At 38.6% G+C, this 20,000-nt stretch overlaps 1 protein-coding gene across 3 annotated transcripts in view; it reads right to left on the reverse strand.

Moving 5' to 3' along the window:
- The window catches only part of LOC123746666 (kelch domain-containing protein 3), a 14,365-nt gene extending 2,004 nt beyond the window's left edge, over positions 1-12,361 (reverse strand). The window contains exons 1-8 of one of the 3 annotated variants that reach the window (XM_045728342.2): positions 12,255-12,361; positions 9,868-10,023; positions 9,119-9,277; positions 8,762-8,949; positions 5,101-5,317; positions 3,631-3,717; positions 1,748-1,856; positions 243-349 (exon numbers count right to left, since the gene is read on the reverse strand). In XM_045728342.2, coding sequence (XP_045584298.1) covers positions 243-349; positions 1,748-1,856; positions 3,631-3,717; positions 5,101-5,317; positions 8,762-8,949; positions 9,119-9,277; positions 9,868-10,018 — 1,018 coding nt within the window. In that variant the 5' untranslated portion in view covers positions 10,019-10,023; positions 12,255-12,361. Of the gene's footprint in view, positions 1-242; positions 350-1,747; positions 1,857-3,630; positions 3,718-5,100; positions 5,318-8,761; positions 8,950-9,118; positions 9,278-9,867; positions 10,024-12,049; positions 12,185-12,254 lie in introns of those variants that run through there. The other 2 variants (XM_045728336.2, XM_045728351.2) reach the window with 2 other exon arrangements.
- Positions 12,362-20,000: the final 7,639 nt, after the last annotated feature.

A 20,000-nucleotide genomic window follows, 5' to 3' on the forward strand; every position in this document is an offset into this window, starting at 1 on the left:
ACCTCAAGATAATCCCTGTTAGTGCAGTTATACACAGGTTGCCTATCTCCCTTACATCCAACATGTATGGCTCACTCCCTCTGGGAGGTCATATATATAATAGGAGTTAAAAATATCACATGGAAACTTCTAAAATATTAAACAATGACAAAACCAAAAGGTAACCAAACTAGGTATACTTAAAACTTAGTAAGCCAGACAAAAAATATACATGTATTTACTGCTAATACAAAACTACTTACCAAAATCTAGGACATGAAGATCATTATGATCTTTAAGATGCCGATCTGTTTGTTCTTCAAATAAAACTTCTTCTGGCGTTGTAACTTCTTCATAATTGTCCTTCGGGCTGAAAAGTACAGTAATTAAAATTTGTCTTTAATGTAAGAATACTATGCACCAATCTTTGTACTATATTTGCATTATGTATTATAAGAGAGAATGTCTGTGTGTCTGTTCAAAGTTGGAGGCCCCATGCTTGGATTTAGCCTTGCCCAAATTTTGTAGGTGTAATGATCTGGGGTATGGGACTGACATAAGTTGGTCACGGTAGGTCAAGTTCAATAATTTAAGAAATATTATTAATTATTCACACCCATCCACCCAATTTTCAAGGATTAAATTAATGTACAGTGTAGTCAAATGAAAAATATTCATTCAGATGTCCAAAGACTTTTTCATCAACAGAAAACACAAATTTGTTTCATTTCTTCATAATATTATATTTTTTGAAAGTGAAGAAGGGTTAATTAGGGGGGCGGGAAGGATAAACGGGGGAGGGGAGTTGATGTGGGAGGGAGGACAAGGGGAAAGGCAAGAGGGGGAGGGGAAGGGTAGAGGCATCCACAAGTTAGGGGAAAGTATTAACACTTTGCATGGCCCGGCGGGCCACCCACAGTGCACTACAAGGTAGGCTGGGCACAACAAAATGTTAAACTCTTTCATTCACAATGTTTATACTTACTAATAAAAATAAGCAAAAATTAATTGTTGATGGCATTGACGTCATAATTCATTTAAAGATAAATTAGATAAAGATAAAAGTATTAGTGCAGACGTTAAAATGTGGAAAATCAGCAGCTGCAAACGGATCTACCAGATCATTTCAAAGAAAGCTGTGATTGTGCCAAAGTATAAATTGAAGGATAAACATTCTCAGTGTTACAACTTCAGAGGCATTATTCTATTGGTAAAAAATAACAAACTGGTGTGAACTTAAGGCATGAAACAAATAAATGAAAATATTAAACAAGGCAATAACACTTATATTCTTAAAGGGTCTCAAGCCAAATTAACTGTGCATAAAAATATTATATATTAGTATCATAAATATTGCAAAACAGCTATAAGGGTGGAGGGAGGCTTAGGCACCCATTTTTTGTAAAACTGGTTGTCAAAATAGTAGTGAGAGAATCTAAAGTTCAGTAATTTTATGGTTAAGTTTGGCTGGTTTTGCCACTGCCTGCTCCCATAGTTGAAACCCTGCCCCAAAATATCCTAATTAAAGCAATACTGTAGATGGTGAGAAATCTGGAGAAAACGCCCGATTTCTTCTTATCGGGAGAAAGCACCAAGCATTTACAACTGCAGTATATAGCACTTGGAAGAGATAAGGATTTGGGATGGGATGGGGGAAAGGAATGGTGCCCAACCACTTGGACAGTCGGGGATTGAACGCCAACCTGCATGAAGCGAGACTGTTGCTCTACCGTCCAGCCCAGATGGTGATGAAAAGCATTAAACTTACCTAGTACCACCAAACAGAAACATCTTGGAGTTTACTATGCAACATGATTGTCTTCGTCTTGGACAAGGACCTTTACCAAGCGTCTGAACTTCTTCCCAATGATGGGTCACTGAAGGAAAAAACAGGTTGATCAGGATATACAATATTGTTGTACGGGGCACTAATGAGTACCAATGAAGCTGCTAATAAATTAAAATTAAATTTTATGGTAAAAAAATAAAACAGAAATTACTCTTTGAGTAAGCCTATAACTTACTATAATACAGTGGCGCCTCGATTAACGAATTTAATCTGTTCCGGCTCCGAGCTCGTCATGTAAAATGCTCGTCTTGCAAAACAACAACAACATTGTCATCAGAGGCATCTGAGAACCAGCGGGAACACTGGGAAGCACCATGTAGTTTGCTCGTTAATCGAACAAAAGCTCATCAATCAAGACAAATTTTCTGCAAGTGGCTCACTCATAACTGGAGTCGCTCGTCACTCGAGGTTCCACTGTATTTATTAGTGTACACTGAGATACCATGGTAGATGCATGTTCATCAACCTCTTGTACTCAACTGTATCACTAGTGAAAGTTGTCATTGAATGCATGCAAAATACACAAAATGCAACCCGTTCTCGCACTTGCTTATAGCAAATATTGGCTTATTTAATAAGTGCATATGTGACATACTAATTGATTGTAAATATTTTAATTTACCTTGAAAAGCTTCATAGAAAACACCGACCTCACCTAACCTTCTTAGTATGTTAAGATAAGCATCTTATTGCTTCTTAATTACAATTATTACTTAACCTATACCGTTGATAGGTTAAGTAATAATTGTAAATAAGAAACAATAAGATGCTTATCTTAACATACTAAGAAGGTTAGGTGAGGTCGGTGTTTTCTATGAAGCTTTTCAAGGTAAACTAAAATATTTACTATCAATTAGTATGTCACATATGCACTTATTAAATAAGCCAATATTTACTATAAGCAAGTGCGAGAACGGGTTGCAAAATGTTGCTCTATAGCACAAATCAAGAAAATTGTCTGTAACAAATTTGCTCTTATTCTTTTCCCACCATATTTCAAGCAGTTAATAGTGGAAAGAGTTGTGGCATTCTATACTTCAGAAAAGCCTTTAATTTGGTGCATCATGAAAGATTTCTTATGTGAAAGTAAGTTTGAGGTGCATGGTATTGAGGAGGATTAAGGCAATGGCTATTTAAAAGTAAACAGAGGATTAGCATAAATGGTGATAAGATCAAACTGGAAGTCATTACATGTAGAGTGCCACAGAGCTCTGTTCTGGGATCTCTGTTGTTTACTATATATATATAAACAATTTACACACAGAATTGAACAGTATCGTTTGCAAATTTTTACGCAAAACAAAAATACATTACGAAGACTCAAAATCACTATACTGTATGATAATCTAGATAGGCCTTTAAAATGGAAGAAAGTTTGTCAGATGCAGTCTAAAATTGAAGAATATATTAGTTCTAGGCTTATGTAACGATAATGATTACAAGACACCTGCTGGACAATGTCAAAATTGGAAAATCAAAATGCATAATTGTACGGAATAAATATTAGCAATAAGCCATCTAACATTATTCTTCAGCATTATCTTGCTCTTGTTATGCCCAATTTAGATTATACAGTTCATTTTTTATCATAATACTAAAGAATGAACAAAAATTATATTAGAAAAAAATTTAAAGCGTGTGGTAGAGTGCAACAATATACTGTATATATATATATATACTGCCAAAGGCCTAAAATGTGTGATGGGTGGGGGCAGAGTCGTGGTGACTGTTAATGGAGGTGTCCTGGATTTTGACTGCTCACATATGGCAACCCTGTATTAGGGGCATTAAATCACACTTACCTGGATCAAATCTATGCAAGTCGTTAAAGTGTTGTTTTTCTCTACTGTTGAAACCGCCAAATATGTAGATCTGCCTTCTGTACACAACTGAAATATAAAAGTTTATTGCTAAAATGTTTTTAGAAATATAGATTCATAAATTTTACACTAACTTTACTAAAGAACATACTACTTAACCTTTAGTTACAGAAATTCCCTTTTATCTACATGCATATACTGTACTGTACACATCTCCACATCTCTCTATACTTGCCTATGAGAGTAGGCAATCATCTGATGCCCATGGAAATTGGAAATAAGTCACAGTCCCTCAAGCAACCACCCACCCATTCTCAGCACTACATTTCACTATAATTGCCCATTTATTAAATTTCTACATAACAGGATATAGTGTTTTAAGCAGGATAATGTGCTCTCCTCAGAGCATATGTTCTAAGGCCAATATCATATGACCAGCATCTGGTCACTGACAGGTATCGACAGTCTCATCAGAATCTTGATTGTCTTGTAGACTAGACATGTCAAACATGTAGCCCGTGGGCACACCTGCGGCTTGCACAAAGGGCCGCAGTAATAAAGTAATAAAAAATTTTAAGTAATAAAAATATTCTGCAATAATTTTTATTAAATGACTACAATTAGTTGTTGTGTATGGCCCTCATGGCAACATAAATGTGACTCATATGGCCCTCGGGGGACCCTCAGTTTGACATGCCTATTGTAGACCACCACAGTCAATCAGGTATCGAAGTACTGTAGTTGCAAGTTATGTTAGTTTAAAACAACAATTGGTCACCCTAGTGCTCAAAATGATTGTTCGGATGGGGTGTTGAATGGTTTTATACATTCTTTAGTATCATAGGGAATGTGGTTTCTCTTGGTGGTGATATGAGGTAAGCTTTCTACTGCCCACTTACAGGACAAGACATTCTAAAGTTATTTTTCTTGTAGGATTCAGTTGCACCGGGCCAAGTGAAACAACACTGACCTGGGTGAATCCACGGCTATTGCTCAGGGAAGCAAATAAGGTGCTGCATTTATTGTATATATGATATTCTATGCTTTTGAAAAACAATTGATCAAGTATTGAGTTGATACATTTCTCATTAGAACTGCAATGAATCCCAGCGAAAGGGTTAACTTGGGTTAGAAATTACTCTACAAATTTTACTTAATTTAGGTAGACTTTGGGTAGGAAAAGTCACAAGGCCCCTACTGAACTACTGAATCACACAACTGTACACTAAGAAAATCTTTTCTATATACACATGCAATTTATTTACATAAAAACACAAAAACTCACTATTATATGTAATCAATTAAATGTAATTAAAATAATAAGCTTTGTAATTGTGGTCACATATTTAAATCTGGAAAAATTCTCTCTTGAAAATGCATACTAAATGAATTGCAAATACACATTCTTTAAAAGTTTCCTTAGAGATATTTAGAATACATGAAGATACTCACATGCAGAGTGAGATCTCCGACCAACTGGAATGCAGCCTGAACAAGGCACAATACTCCATCGCCTTGCAGTTGTGTCCAAGGCATAGAGATCTGACCCATATTCCTCATGCTCTGGGGAATCATACCATCCACTAGCTACCTCTCTTCCACCCCATACATACATAACTCCATCAACTCCAGTGGCTGTGTGGAAGTCTCTATACACTGGAGCCTGGCCCTAATTATAGAAAAACAAATACATTAACATGTATGTATGTATGTATGTATGTATGTATGTATGTATGTATGTATGTATGTATGTATGTATGTATGTATATATATATACACACACATACATACACACATTAGATTGAATGCATCAGTTAAGCAGTTAATATTCTACAGGCTACACAAAATGTAATTTGTTCTACCAGTATCTAAAAATAGAGACTTCCCCTAACACTTATGATTGTCCTGTCATTTTGTTTGATCAGGTTAAAAATGTGAAATACACTACATTAGCAGAAAATTTACTTTGTTTTGAGTGTAAAATACAATGAATAATTTATCCACGTGAGTGTGCCCTTTTGTCCTACATCTTATCTGGAACAATTTCTGTCTGTTCACATTGTCTTTCAGTTTCTTCTGGTTATGACCGTAACACTGAATCTTCTTCCCCTCAATGTTTGTGAGTTCGATTCTTTTGAGTTTGTTGTCATTTTTCCGATGACAGCTTTCGTAGCAAATATTTGGACCGTCTCAGTTGTGTGTGTTTCATAATTGTGTGGCACTGGCATTGGTTACATGCAAGTACCACATTCTCTGGGACTGGTCTAATGTACAATATGTTGTATAAGATGTTCAAGATTTTTAGCTTTGATTTCGAAAGAGTTGTGTGTGCTTCTGGTATGAGACTGTTTTCTTTACTCCTAAGATTTGTTTCCCTTGCTGAGGCCTATGTCCCTCTCAGTCTATAATGTTCTTCTGGTCTTCTTTCTCGTGTCTACATTCTTATAACTTTGCATTTACTAAGGCTGAACTGTAGAATTCTGACCATTCTTGTAGCCTATTTTGGTCCTCCTGCAGCATTTTGCAGCTCTTGTTTGTATTTATTCTCATCATCTTAGCATTATCAGTAAATATTGACATGAATTACAGTACTCAAATTTATCAAGAAGATAACTTATAAAGAACAGGAACAGAAAGGGTTATCACTCATTGCTTTCCAGTCTCATGCTGCATCTCTCCCAATTACTCTTATTTTCTTATCATCAGTTGTGTATGTATCCATTTTAGTACCTTTCATATTATGTCAGTTTATTTCTCAGTCTCTTTAGTTACTGGATTACTATTGGGCTCAACAATGTCACACATCATGACTGCACCACTAGACAAACTCTGAATAACACTTAGGTCAGAGATTGACAGGATCAAGGAACAAGTGACATGTCTTATGGGGTTCAAGACGTTAGTAATGAATATGAGGCAGGAGGATCTACAACAGAGGCATGAAAGTACCCACCAAGCAAACTGGAAAGTGGTGGGCAAAGGAGGAACCAAGTCCACAGTGTTCAACGATAACTAATTATTAAGAACATGGTTGAGATGACAAACCCCATCTCCATATAGGAGGGGTGAATTTAAGGATAAACTCAGACGGTAGAGAAGCTGTATAATGCAACACAAAAGGTAGGGGAATCTTGGTTGTTAGGGATTCCAGGTGTATTATATGGCTAGGGCCTTTTGCTCCAGGGACACAAGAAACAGAATTTGGGGTACATTTTTCCAGGAGCAGAGCTGAGTGACATAGTGAATAAAATACATAATATATTGTCAAGCAATGAGAGCAAAAGCCTGTTGGTTGCTTCTTGGTAAGTGGAGATAATATTTGCTGAGGTAGGAGCTTGGAGTTTTTGAACAAATATAAGGTAGACCAAGATATGATTAGAAATTAGAGGTCGGTCGGTCACATGAAGTGCTCCACTAAGGCTTCACTTAGATTACACTGTGCAGGTCTGGTTGCTGTACTATAGAATATGCATGACACCCTAAATTAATTCTTGCTGAATTAATTCTTGACTTAATTCCTGCTGAATTAAAGAAAATAGGAAATGATTATAAATGCTGATTACCAGGTCTTGGGTCCTTTTACAAAGAGAGACTGAAGTACTAGTGCAGTACATTAATTTGCACTCACTACAGATGCAGGATAAGGGGGGATATGACCGAGGTTTTCAAGTGGGTAAAGGGCATAAATAAAGGGGATATAAAGAGGATTCTGAAACTGTCACAATAGATCAGAACCTGCAACAATAGGTATGAGTTGGAAATTTTTGTTTTAGGAAGGATATAGAAAAGTATTGGTTTAGAAACAGAGTTGTGGATGAAAGGAATGGGCTGCTAGTTAGCATCAATGAGATGAAGAGTTTAACAGGTTTTAAAAATAGAATGAATAGATAAATAAAACCACCTAATATAGGCCAATTGGGAACAACTGTTGTGGTGCTCCCAAATTATTATGTTCAGGCAGTCCAAGATAATATAGTATACCCATCCCTCACTTCCTGTTCAATTTTGGCCACTGTCATAGGAACAGACTAACAGTTTGATTGTTAGTCAAGCTTCTCCTTCTATGAACCTTTCTTTTTATAACTTTTTTTCAGATGCTTCACTATTCTATTCCTGGTTATTTTTGTTAGTAACTTGCAAGAATTGAACATCATGAAAACTGGCCTTTTATTAGCATTTTGTTTCATTTCATGAAAATTGTAATGAAGTTTGCAATTTTCTATATTTCTGAAAGTAATTATATAAATGGGTGCCAAATCATGGAAACTATTTACCCATATTTCTGAAAGATCTTCAGTCTGTAAAGTACTGTTGTATATATACTATTGCCAGCTGCTTCCTCTTTGATGACAAGGAGACATTTACAAATGAAATTGAGAGCAGGGCGAGTTGAGGAAGGGAAGTAGCTGGTGTTGAAAGCCCTTGTTATGAAGAATAAGACAGAAAGAGATGTGGTCAGTTAGAAATATAAATGAGTTTAATGAACGTACAGGTGAGAGATGATGTAAAAATCTAAGAATTAAACATGTGTGATGCAGTTTTATTTATATAAACAATGTAAGGAATGTAAATAAAATTTAAAGATATTAAGTGTAAGTCAGTAAAAATGTAAGATTGTAAAGTATACTGTACAGTCATCTTATAGTTTATCTCAAACAAATCAATAATGACAATAATAAAGAAAATAGTATTTAAGCAAATGTGATGATAGGAGGATTGGATGACCATGAAGTGAATTGACATATTCAAGGCAATTCTTGGAGAACTATTCACCTTGCTTTATGACCTAGTAGACAAGTAAATAGTATATCAGATTGGAAAACCATTTTCCCATATGCATATCACATTGCTCTTATTTGACTGCTAGTGTGATGCTGGGTTGCTAACATGCAGTATGAAAAATTTAGAGATAAAATTTTCTTATATCTTTCACATTTTCTTACACTGTACACACAGTATCTATCTTTCTTATACTGTATGCTCCCAACACTCTCGGAGCTGATAGCTGTTGAGGTATCAGCTCCAAGAAAAATGGGATAAAAATCATGATGACAGTCTATTTCCTTTACTATATTTAAGTATTAAACTGTATTTGAAAATCAATCTTACTTACAATAGTCCTGACATAAACCCAGGTCATTGTTCTTAGGTTTAATGTATGTACATCTTGAGTGTATGATTCCAAGTACTCAAGATATCCAGAGAAAATGTACATGTGATCATTGATAATACATGCTGAATGTCCATCCCTGGCTTCAGGAACTGCACCAGTGACTGCCGGAACTGACCATTTGTGCGTACCTGTAATAAACAGATTCAAAATATTGTGCAAGGCAAAAATATGGGCAGAAATATCATTCACAATAAAGCAATAACGAAATAAAATGATTTATTAACCTAAATGTAATTGTACCTAATTTTGCTACTAAAATGCTTGTATTAATTATATAACATTTTAGCAGTCACTTACTTGTGTCAAAACAGAAAAGAACATTGCAAGCAGTGTTATCATTTCTTCCACCCCAAACATACACCAAATGACCAAAGGCAACAGCCGTATGACCATATCTCTGAAATGGCACTGTTCTACGGTCTTGTCGAACTTCAATTGCTTTCCATCTATATGTAACTGAAAGAGAAATACAGGCTTCAGTGAATAGTGAATAAACACTTCAAAATTATGCCATTCAACTGTGTTACCAGGCAAGATCCACAGTGCACTCTGGATACATCACCATTAATACAGTGGTTCCTGCAGGGTGCTCATATCTAGGGATAGTGATCTGTAGTCCAGTGACAAGTGCAGTTGGCTCACAACCAAATGGTCCCGGGTTCAATTCAAAGGCAAAACGAGGCATTTAGCACATGTCTTTACAATATGGAGTTGGGAAACTAGAGAGAATGCAACTTGGGAATTGTCAGTTGTTGGCCTAGGGGGTACCCTCAATAATCCCAACAGGCTTCCTGTCTGCAACAATGTGAAACCAAAATATGTCCAAGAGCAAATTTAGGCAGGGGTGCAACAATGAATATGGGTGCTCAGGAATTTGGAAATTATTATACCCTGACACAACTATGTATATGCAAAAATAGAAATCCTTCACCGTCACAAATTGTAGATCCTAATATATTAATAATATGAAGTAAACAATATTGTACTTAAAAAGTGAACATCAGTGTTATTTCAACTATTATTATGTTATTACTATTGTTGTTTACCTGTGTCTAAAACATGTACATCCATGTTTCGGATGGTTCGATAGTTTTCTCCGGTGCAGTAGCCACCAAACGAATATATTTTTTCCCCCACTGCAACAGCAGCATGGTTAACACGCTGTGGGCCACCTTCCAACTCCACCGTCCACAGCATAATGCCTGCAATATTAAATATCATGAAAAACTACAAGAAATGTTTGATGCAGTACAGCACAGCATGCACAGAATGCAATCAAATGAACTTTCTAGTGGGCCACCTTCAGCCTAGCTCTGGTATCGCCAAGTGTCAGCTAATCACAACAGGGCTGCCCCGAGACCCATCATAACATATCTGAAGCCAGAGCCAGATTCTGGTTCACTCTACATGGCATGGGAAGCTTGGAGAGCAGAGATCAATCCAAAAACAAGAACAGCAAACAGCAAAGGCTCAACAAAACAAGCCAATGTTTGAAAGAAATTTGGCACTCCAAGGTAAATAAGGCAAACAGGGTACATAGCATAGTTTTCGTATGCCTGAATGCCACTATATTGCATACGACAACAGTGCTGACATGAGGAAATCCGACAGCCATCAGACCTAGAAGATAAATGGAAATGGCTTCACGGTGGCACATGAACAAACAGACTTGCTTGCAACTGGGTGACCAATGTACCAAAACTTCTACTTTATCCAAGAGTGAGAAATGTGTCCAAATAAACATACCAGACAATAAATCCCATAGGGATGAGGAGTGCCAACCACCCAAACTGTTACACAGACAGGCAGGCAAGCTAGATGCAGGGAAAGCAAACACTGAATGCTGACTTCAAACACTAAACGAGGGATACCATAAGCTGTTGGGGAATCACAAAATTTGTGTCTGTTACCCAAGCACACCTTGATCTCAAGTGCATGACCCCTAACACCCACAGTAGCAGTGCCAGCATTGTAGACAGGTCTTTAACATGCACAAGCACGTAGCTCATTCACACCAAATACAACCAGGTGAGTCAGAATGCCTCAACATGCTATACTTTTTCAAAGTTATGAAGGTTGTTTCCTCCCTATCATCAGGCCCAGCAAACGAGAAAAATTGTTATGCCCTGCCTGGAAGCGAGGTGATTCAAGGAGTCACCATGTAGAAGAGGGAGCATGCAACCCTTCAGAGCAGGTATCTCTGGTGGGTCATTGAGAAAAAAAAGTTGATCCCAAGGAAGGGAACCCTGGCCATGGAATCAGAAAATGTAATACACACACAATGTGGGAAGTACAGTATGAACACAGCAGTGAAGTACTGTATAAACAAAATCAAATTAATGGCCTTCAGCAGAATGCAATGTTCCAGGGAAAGCTAACAGTACCTCCCTAAAATCAAAAAGCACATTGAATAAAGATTTTATGCATGATGATAATACAGTTCTTTCAGCAAAGAATGAAATTTAGGTAGATTTTTAAAATCTTTGTCAATGTTTTAGTATTGCAGGTGAGAGAAGATTTCTGAACATAAATATATGCAGAAGCAAATTTATGATGGTGAGAATGAAGGGAATTTTGTGATAAAATTAACATGAAAGGCGTAGTTCGAGAAATGGCTGACCAGTTTATATGTCTAGGATATGTGATTGACAAATGGAATTTGTAAACGTAAAGTGGTGCAAAATTGGCACATAGTTTGCAGTGAACCTAATGTTTGGTGTCGTGACTCAAGTGGTGAAAATGACAAACACCACCAACTGTCACACATCAATAAAAGCAAACAAAACTCTATGCATGTTAGTGGCTTTACAAGCATGTATGTACCTTCTAGTATACTGTATAATTAATAAATAACAAATTTATGACAATGTAGAGAACAGTCATAACAGGTTGTTGTTGTAATGTTGACCTACGAAATCAAAGTGAAACCTCAACAACTTTTACCTAAGAACCCACTCTACATTTAGGGGGTTGGGGAAGGACATCCCTTCCCCCAAGGAGCAAGGTTATTGATGAGCAAACATACCACTACCAACATATGCAACACCTGCTCAACAGGAAATAAAGCCCAGCTTGGTTGTCTATCATTGGTACCCCAAAACAGCTGCAACTAAGATCTGACCCAAATTCCACAAATTCCTCGTACCTCTTGACCACTGTCACTCTTTCTAAGTACTAACCCAAGTCTTGAGAGGTAAGTGATATACCAATATAACGTGAAACACTTACGAACACTTCACACAATAAACACCTTTCACATAACCAAGACAACAACAAAATAACGTGAGAGTGACTCGAGAGCCCAACTCAAGGCTGGTGGGACGTTACTGTTCATCACCCCGTTAACACCTCAACAGGGGATGGCTGTCTTAGTCAAACACGTCTTAAGGATGAGTATGAGTCAAGTTAGCATAGGGCAGAGGGCAAGAGATACCTCAGATGACGCAAGTGAGTCAAGGAGGCAGGGCCCTGGGCGGTGGAGCAGCTCGTGTGGTGTGTTGTGATGACCAGCTGCTGCTGCCTCGGGCTCCTCCTCCCCCCGGCCCCTGTCCGCTAGCCTGGCCCTTGCCCCCTAGCACGGCCCCCTGTCCCCTAGCACGGCCCTTGCCCCCCTAACACGGCCCCTGTCTCCTAGCATGGCCCTTGCCCCCTAACACGGCCCCTGTCCCCTAGCCTGGCCCTTGCCCCCCCCCCCTTTTTTGAGATATATACAAGAGTTGTTACATTCTTGTACAGCCACTAGTACGCTTAGCGTTTCGGGCAGGTCCCTGGAATACGATCCCCTGCCGCGAAGAATCGTTTTTTTCATCCAAGTACACATTTTACTGTTGCGTTAAACAGAGGCTACAGTTAAGGAATTGCGCCCAGTAAATCCTCCCCGGCCAGGATACGAACCCATGACATAGCGCTCGCGGAACGCCAGGCGAGTGTCTTACCACTACACCACGGAGACTGTAAACCCTAATACGGCCCGTCCCCTAGCCTGGCCCTTGCCCCCTAGCACGGCCCCCTGCCCAACTAGCCTGGCCCGTGCCCCCCCAGCCCGGCCCTTGCCCTGCTCCCCAGCACGGACCTTGCCCCCGAGCCACAGCTCTTGCCCCCGAGTCTGGCCCTTGCCCCCGAGCCACGGCCCTTGCCCCCGAGTCCGGCCCCTTGCCCCCGAGTCCGGCCCCTTGCCCCCGAGTCCGGCCCCTTGCCCCCGAGTTCGGCCCTTGCCCCCGAGCCCGGCTCTTGCCCTGCTCCCCAGCCTGGCCCTTTCCCTGCTCCCCAGGACAGCTCTTGTCCCTGCCCTTGCCTCCCAGCCCAAACTCTCACCTCACTATATATTTCATCAGTGTACCTCGTACATATTTTACTAGTGTGTTTCAGAGTTAGTTTAGTTCATTTCTTATGCAGAGCAACTAAACCTTTGGAGGCCTGCATGCCTGTTAAAGCTATCATTACTTATAAAGCGTCCGAATAAGTAATTATTAAAACAAGGCATCAGGCAGGGAGCGCAATTAATGTAGCAAATAAGAACTGCCCGAAACGCTGCGCGTACTAGTGGCTTTACAAGACTGTAATTACCATATTATGTATCCTCACATTCACAATGTACATTCTTGTATATGCATAAATAAATAAATAAATAAAGAAGTCCGATCACATGCATAAATAATGTTTTTAATTCATATGCCATCTTAAGAGGGAAAGGGAACTGTCAGGAGAACACGCCAAGCTACCATGACTATCCAGTATAGCACTGGGATAGGATCAGGATAAGGGTTTGGGATGGGAGGGGGGGGGGGGGAGGAATGGTGCCCAACCACTTGTACGGTCAGGGATTGAACAGTACAGTACTTTCTTAATGTTTTGAGCAAGTTTTCTTTCATAGTTTCTTTTACCTGTTTTACCTGAGGGCCACTAACCTTAGTGGCCTCGACGAGGACAGGAAGCCGGCAGCTTGTTGAGGGTTCCCCCATATGCCTTGATTATCATTTCCAGGTAGATCCACACAGTTTTGGCATTTACGGCTTCGGCGGGTAAGCAGTTTCATTGGTTTATAACCCAGTGGGTGAAAAGGCATCTCCTGTTCTCAGTCCTACATTGTGGCTTGTTGAGCTTGAAACCGTTGCTCCTTGTTTGTGTTACATCTGACAATTTGAAGGTCTACACATTTTTTGTCCAGTCTGGTCAACCTACCAGACTTCCAGGTTGAAGGTCTACCAGTCTTCCAGGTTGAAGGTCTACCAGTCTTCCAGTCTGGTCAACCTACCAGTCTTCCAGGTTGAAGGTCTACCAGTCAGTCTTCCAGTCTGGTCAGCCTACCAGACTGGAAGAAGGTAGACCAGTCTTTTTTTGACAGGTTTAATTTCCTAGGTACAGTAGCTGAATTTAATGCTCTTTTGTATATGTCATAATTTATATTATTCCTTGGTAGACTTATACTTTTTCCAGAGGTGGTACTGCATAGTCTCCCCGGCTTGGTGCCTTCTTTTTTTAGTTACTTGCATACTTCTTCCAGAGGTTGCATTTTGTGGTTAGAAACTTTTTTACTACTTTTGTTTTCTAAATAGTTCTTTTTTCTTTCCTTGTTCGCAAGCATTTTTCAATAAGCTCAGTTATGATCTTTGCAAAATTTTCCTATGATGCTTCAACGTCTTGATCTATTAACACTCTCCAGGTGGCATTTTGCAATTCCTCTCATTTTACCTGCATTTACCTGATATAGAAAAATTGTATGAGTCTCCTTGAAAACTAGAAAGTCTAGAATGTCATCGTCTTGTACCTTTTTTATGGGTTGCTATAATAGTATTACATCTTAAGATATAGTGGTCACAGGAATTAAGGAGTGAACATCTATACCTGGATTTCGTGGAATATGCCATCTTCTGACTTTAGCACAAGATCTAGAATGCTGTTACCTCGATTGGGCTTCTTCACATGTTATATGAGAAAGAAATCTGTATAACATGTATTGTATATAACATACTTGTGTCTGAAGTTTACCTGCATTTACCTGATATAGAAGAATTTTATGAGTCTCCTTGAAAACTAGAAAGTCTAGAATGTCATCGTCTTGTACCTTTTTTATGGGTTGCTATAATAGTATTACATCTTAAGATATAGTGGTCACAGGAATTAAGGAGTGAACATCTATACCTGGATTTCGCGGAATATGCCATCTTCTGACTTTAGCACAAGATCTAGAATGCTGTTACCTCGATTGGGTTTCATCACATGTTATATGAGAAAGAAATCTGTATAACATGTATTGTATATAACATACTTGTGTCTGAAGCTAGACACAAATACAGCAAAATTATTAATGATGGTAACAGAGTCCATTTCACGTGGATTCCATCTCACGTTTGCATGATAGAGCTCATGAGTTAGCCAAAGAATCTGCCTTCACAGAAGGAGTTTCTTATAATCTTGGATTGCCTATATGCAGTCTGAGAGCAATAATGCACCAAGAACTTAACCAAAACCTTGTAGATCTGAGGCAAAGTGAAATCGACACTAGTAATTTCATCTATCATTATACTATCATGCAAGAAGAGCAACACATTTGTGGATCATCCAATAAAACATTTAGACACCTAGATGTTACTACAGATTGGCTTAGACTTGGATAAATGTATCTCTCTGGGAATTTTCATTGCCTTCTAATGACCTGACCAAATGTAAATGTAGACCTGACCAAATGTAAACTGTCAATAAATTTATTCACACACCCTCCTGTTACTATATCATGAAGTGCAAAAATATATGCGAATTCAGAGACAATTTTATAGCACATGTCCAAGAAATGTGTAAATATTTCATTCAAAAGGATCTGTTATCAGATATATAAGCCAAATATTCAGTTTCCTAACAGCAGGTAGTAACTGGGTGATATGTAACCATTCCACCACTGTCCACTGGTTAAGGGGTGGTGTACAGGATAAACATAAATTATGGCACTAATTTATAATTTCTCCACATATGTCAGTTGCTTAATTTAGGGACAGTCCTCGAGCCCATTATTGATATGACAATGTGCGGTGCATTTTATAACTAGCTCATCAAAACTGTAACTTGCTTAGCTAAATGAATTTTGGGGTTAAGTCCCCGAGCCCATTATGTACCTCTGTAATCATTTCCGCTACAGCCCACAGGATGGGTATGGGGTGCACAATAAATAAGTTAAACTTAAAACTGAATATATTCCTTCTGTGCTCGAGATTTGCAATGGTTGTGCGTACTCAGTTTACTTTAGCTTATCCTGCTACATAGTCTCCTTGCCTTGTTGCCTTTTGATAATTACTTACAGGTACAGTACTTTAGATTACCCTAACCTTCTTACCTGGGAAATGTTTGGATCCGCCACTGCACCAATAAACTTTTTTAAGTATTTCCTCATCTAATTTATCCTCTACTTTTGCAAGGTTTCTTATTATGAGGTAATTTTTCGCTTTTCTCTTTCCTAAGCTTCTGGTTCTCTCTCCAGCACTCAGAATACTTCATAAGCTCTGAAAGCACTCCCAAAGTATTTCCTGATTGTTGAATTACTCTGCACATTTTCCTGGTTTACCACCTGAATCATGTCCTCGTGATTACTTTCTGTTGATTGATGTGGATCCGGAAACTGTTTCATCAGTTTCAGGATCTCACATAGGCGTTGTTACAAGATCATCTCACATAGGTGTTGTTTACTTAGGGGCGAAAACGGTCGTTGGATCGGATGGGACCCGGCGTACCTGTATCGGGTTAATCGCAAATCCTAATGGCGCAACGAAGACGCGTCTCACCAGACACTAAAATGCCTGGCGTCAAAGAAACGCACAGTCAGGCAGATGATTGGGGGGGCCCCAGGAGTCCCTCAGGGTGATAATTAAGCACCAGCCCCGCTCCACACAGAGAACACTGGGTAGCAAAACCAAAAACTCGGCCCAAAAATTGAAACGTAAAAAGTCATCCGGTGCCCTCCGGTAGAGCCGATGTCCGCCGCCGACCATGGCTGAGGGCACACCAGGAGCCCACCACGGCTGAGGGCACACAAGGAGCCCACCACGGCTGAGGGCACACCAGGAGCCCACCACGGCATGAGGGCACACCAGGAGCCCCACCACCGGCTGAGTGGCACAACCAGGAGCCCACCACGGCTGAGGGCACACCCAGGAGCTCACCACGGCTGAGGGCACACCAGGAGCCCATCACGGTTGAGGGCACACCAGGAGCCCATCACGGCTGAGGGCACACCAGGAGCCCACCATGGCTGAGGGCACACCAGGAGCCCATCACGGCCAGGGCACACCATAGGAGCCCATCACGGCCGAGGGCACACCAGGAGCCCATCACGGCTGAGGGCAACACCAGGAGCCATCACGGCTGAGGGCACACCAGGAGCCCATCACGGCTGAGGGCACACCAGGAGCCATCACGGCTGAGGGCACACCAGGAGCCCATCACGGCTGAGGGCACACCAGGAGCCCACCACGGCTGAGGGCACACTACGAGACCATCAAGACCACCAACTCCCGGCACCTGTCGGCCAAGCCGGCGGTGGACACCGCCAGGAGAACCAACCAGAAAGCATTCAAAATCTATCAACAATCCCGTGACCCAAGGCGCTATGGTGCGTCAGGCTTTGTACAAACTGAACCGTTGAATGGGAATGCCAAACGGCAGTATCAAATCCAAAATCGCGAAAACAGAATGTGATCCGGCGGCTCCCAGGCGGAGATGAACAAGAGATAGAATCTAATTGTTCACATTTGAAAAATAACCATGGATTTAGTTTCCAGCTGAAACATTGTTTCAATCAATCCTGATGTTAATTTAATCAGCTTTGATGTATGTTCTTTACTATTTTTACTAAAGTTCCTGTTGATGACATTCTTTATCTTGCGGTCTGAATAAATAAACCATGAATTATATATCTCTGTCTTCTGACATCATTATCAATCTTGTAAACACTATATATAAAAGAATGTTTAATTTATTTTTATGGAAATGGAAAAACCACTACTGTATCTTTATTGTTTTCAAATTTGTACTTATAATATAATTTTTTGAAACGAAATTTGTAAAATTACCTCCCCCTGGAATTGTTCCATGGTTTAAGATATGTTGATGGTATTACAGTATGTTAATTCAAATGAATGTTTATCAAAACTTAATAATCAAGTCAGTTCTATAAAATTCACTATACCCACTGAAATTTATATTTCTGCCATTCTTGATATCCTAATTTATAGGAAGATTTCTCCTAAGTATAGTGTTTACAGAAACCCTATAAACAATTTGTCATATTTCTAATTTTTCTCTGAACACAGAAATAGTGCTAAACAATCTATTTTTTTATGTATCTCAGAGCTCTTTGAATGTTAGTCCAGAGTTCTTGGATGAAGAGTTTGAAAATACTGATTCTATTGGATTCAAGCTTAACTACCCAGTAAGCTTTTTAGAAACTTGCTAAAGCAAAGCATATCATACGCATAACTAAATCAACACTGAGAAAATTACCCTTAAAAAATGTGTTAATGCTTACCATATTTTTCTTGGTTTGAAAATATTGTCAGCTCATTGAACCTATTATGAGAATATAAGTGGAAAATTATTAGCTAGAATCAGCCCTCATAATGGTAACTTCTCATTACAAGATAGCCCTTAAAGATTATGATACGTACTACATGTCAAGCATCCAAACAAAATTTTAATTTTAAATTTCTCAACATAAATATTCTGTAAAAAGTGGATAAATGATCCATTTATTCATTTGTCAAAAAATTCTCACCAAATTGATTTTAAGAGGTTTTCTTCAATTACATATTGTAAAAGCATTTCAAATACTGTAGAAATATTATTGAATCTGTTTTAATACAATCTACAAAGCCATATAACACGAATATTAGTAATGGTTTATACACATTGGTTAAATTTTTAATGTACAGTATCAATTAAAATATTATCTTGGTAATATAAATTATTTCTTCTCAAGATACATTTATTTTAGCATGTGATGTATCCCTTCACTGTATTACATTGTTTATACTTTTTGAGGCTGTGTTGCTTTACATGAAATCACTCGAATAATATTTTGTTTTACTTTCCATTCATGTGTTATTGTGTAAATTTTCTCGTTATTCATTGTGTTAATTTCTTTGTGACAGAACTTGTACAGTACAGCTTTGGAATTACTATAGTTTGTTTAGGAAGTTGCAGATGATTTATAATAAAAGGTAATTAAAAAACAAGGGTCAATTGATATTACAATGTTTTGTATATTTGTAAGGCTGTGTATAAAAAAAACAAGTTACAAACTAATAATAGACCATATGTGAGTGTTGTCAACATAAACTAATAATTAATTTGATATAAACCAGATCATCAGGGAAAATAATTTCCTGCAGAGCATATTTGTTCTTAAAATTTATAGTGATTTTTAAATATTCAGTTGAGGTCAGAGTTTGTCAGTGGAAGTGGCAGAAAATGTTATTTTGAAAATGATTATGAAACCATATGTACTAAATTGTTTATCAGAACAAGTTTCCACGATATTTCATAGAAAATTTTAAATTAAAAAAAGTTTTGGGCATGGGAAAGTTGATAGGTTTGGTGTCATATACACCATTTTGGGGTCATGGTCCTATCCTTTAAAAAATATGATGCAAGGGGGCTGGATCCTGAGAGATACTGGCAATGAGGGTTAAATCTCTTTACAGTAAGGTTCTCCTGGTAGTTGTCCATCACCTAAGTTGACAATAACATTTCCCTGTGAAATTCGCCAAATGGTGTGGAACGAAAATGTTGTCACTTTTATTTCATGTGGAGGGCAGGTTATTTGTTTCAGTAATGTTATTGCAACTTACTCTCAACAATGGTAAACTCCTCTAATGTGCATCGAATTGCATATTTAAAATTTGGTAGATGGACAAAACATTTGGCAAAATAGCTGGTGCCTTAATTAAGAAAAATCATTTATCATACACTGTATTTGAAACAAAATTATATGATTCATTTTCATTTTGAGTTTTACATGAAAAATATGGATAATTTTTTGATAAATAGCCAATATATTAGAATTAAAAAAAAGTTGATTTCAAGGAAATGAACATCGGGTGTGTAGCAATAAAAAATCAGATTTTGGAGGTGCCACTGTACATGAACTCTGCTAAGCATGAAAAAACACAAACTAGTCAACAAATAAATTTTG

Source organism: Procambarus clarkii, chromosome 10 (assembly GCF_040958095.1).
Source record: "Procambarus clarkii isolate CNS0578487 chromosome 10, FALCON_Pclarkii_2.0, whole genome shotgun sequence".
In the NCBI taxonomy this organism is placed as follows: Eukaryota; Metazoa; Arthropoda; class Malacostraca; order Decapoda; family Cambaridae; genus Procambarus; species Procambarus clarkii.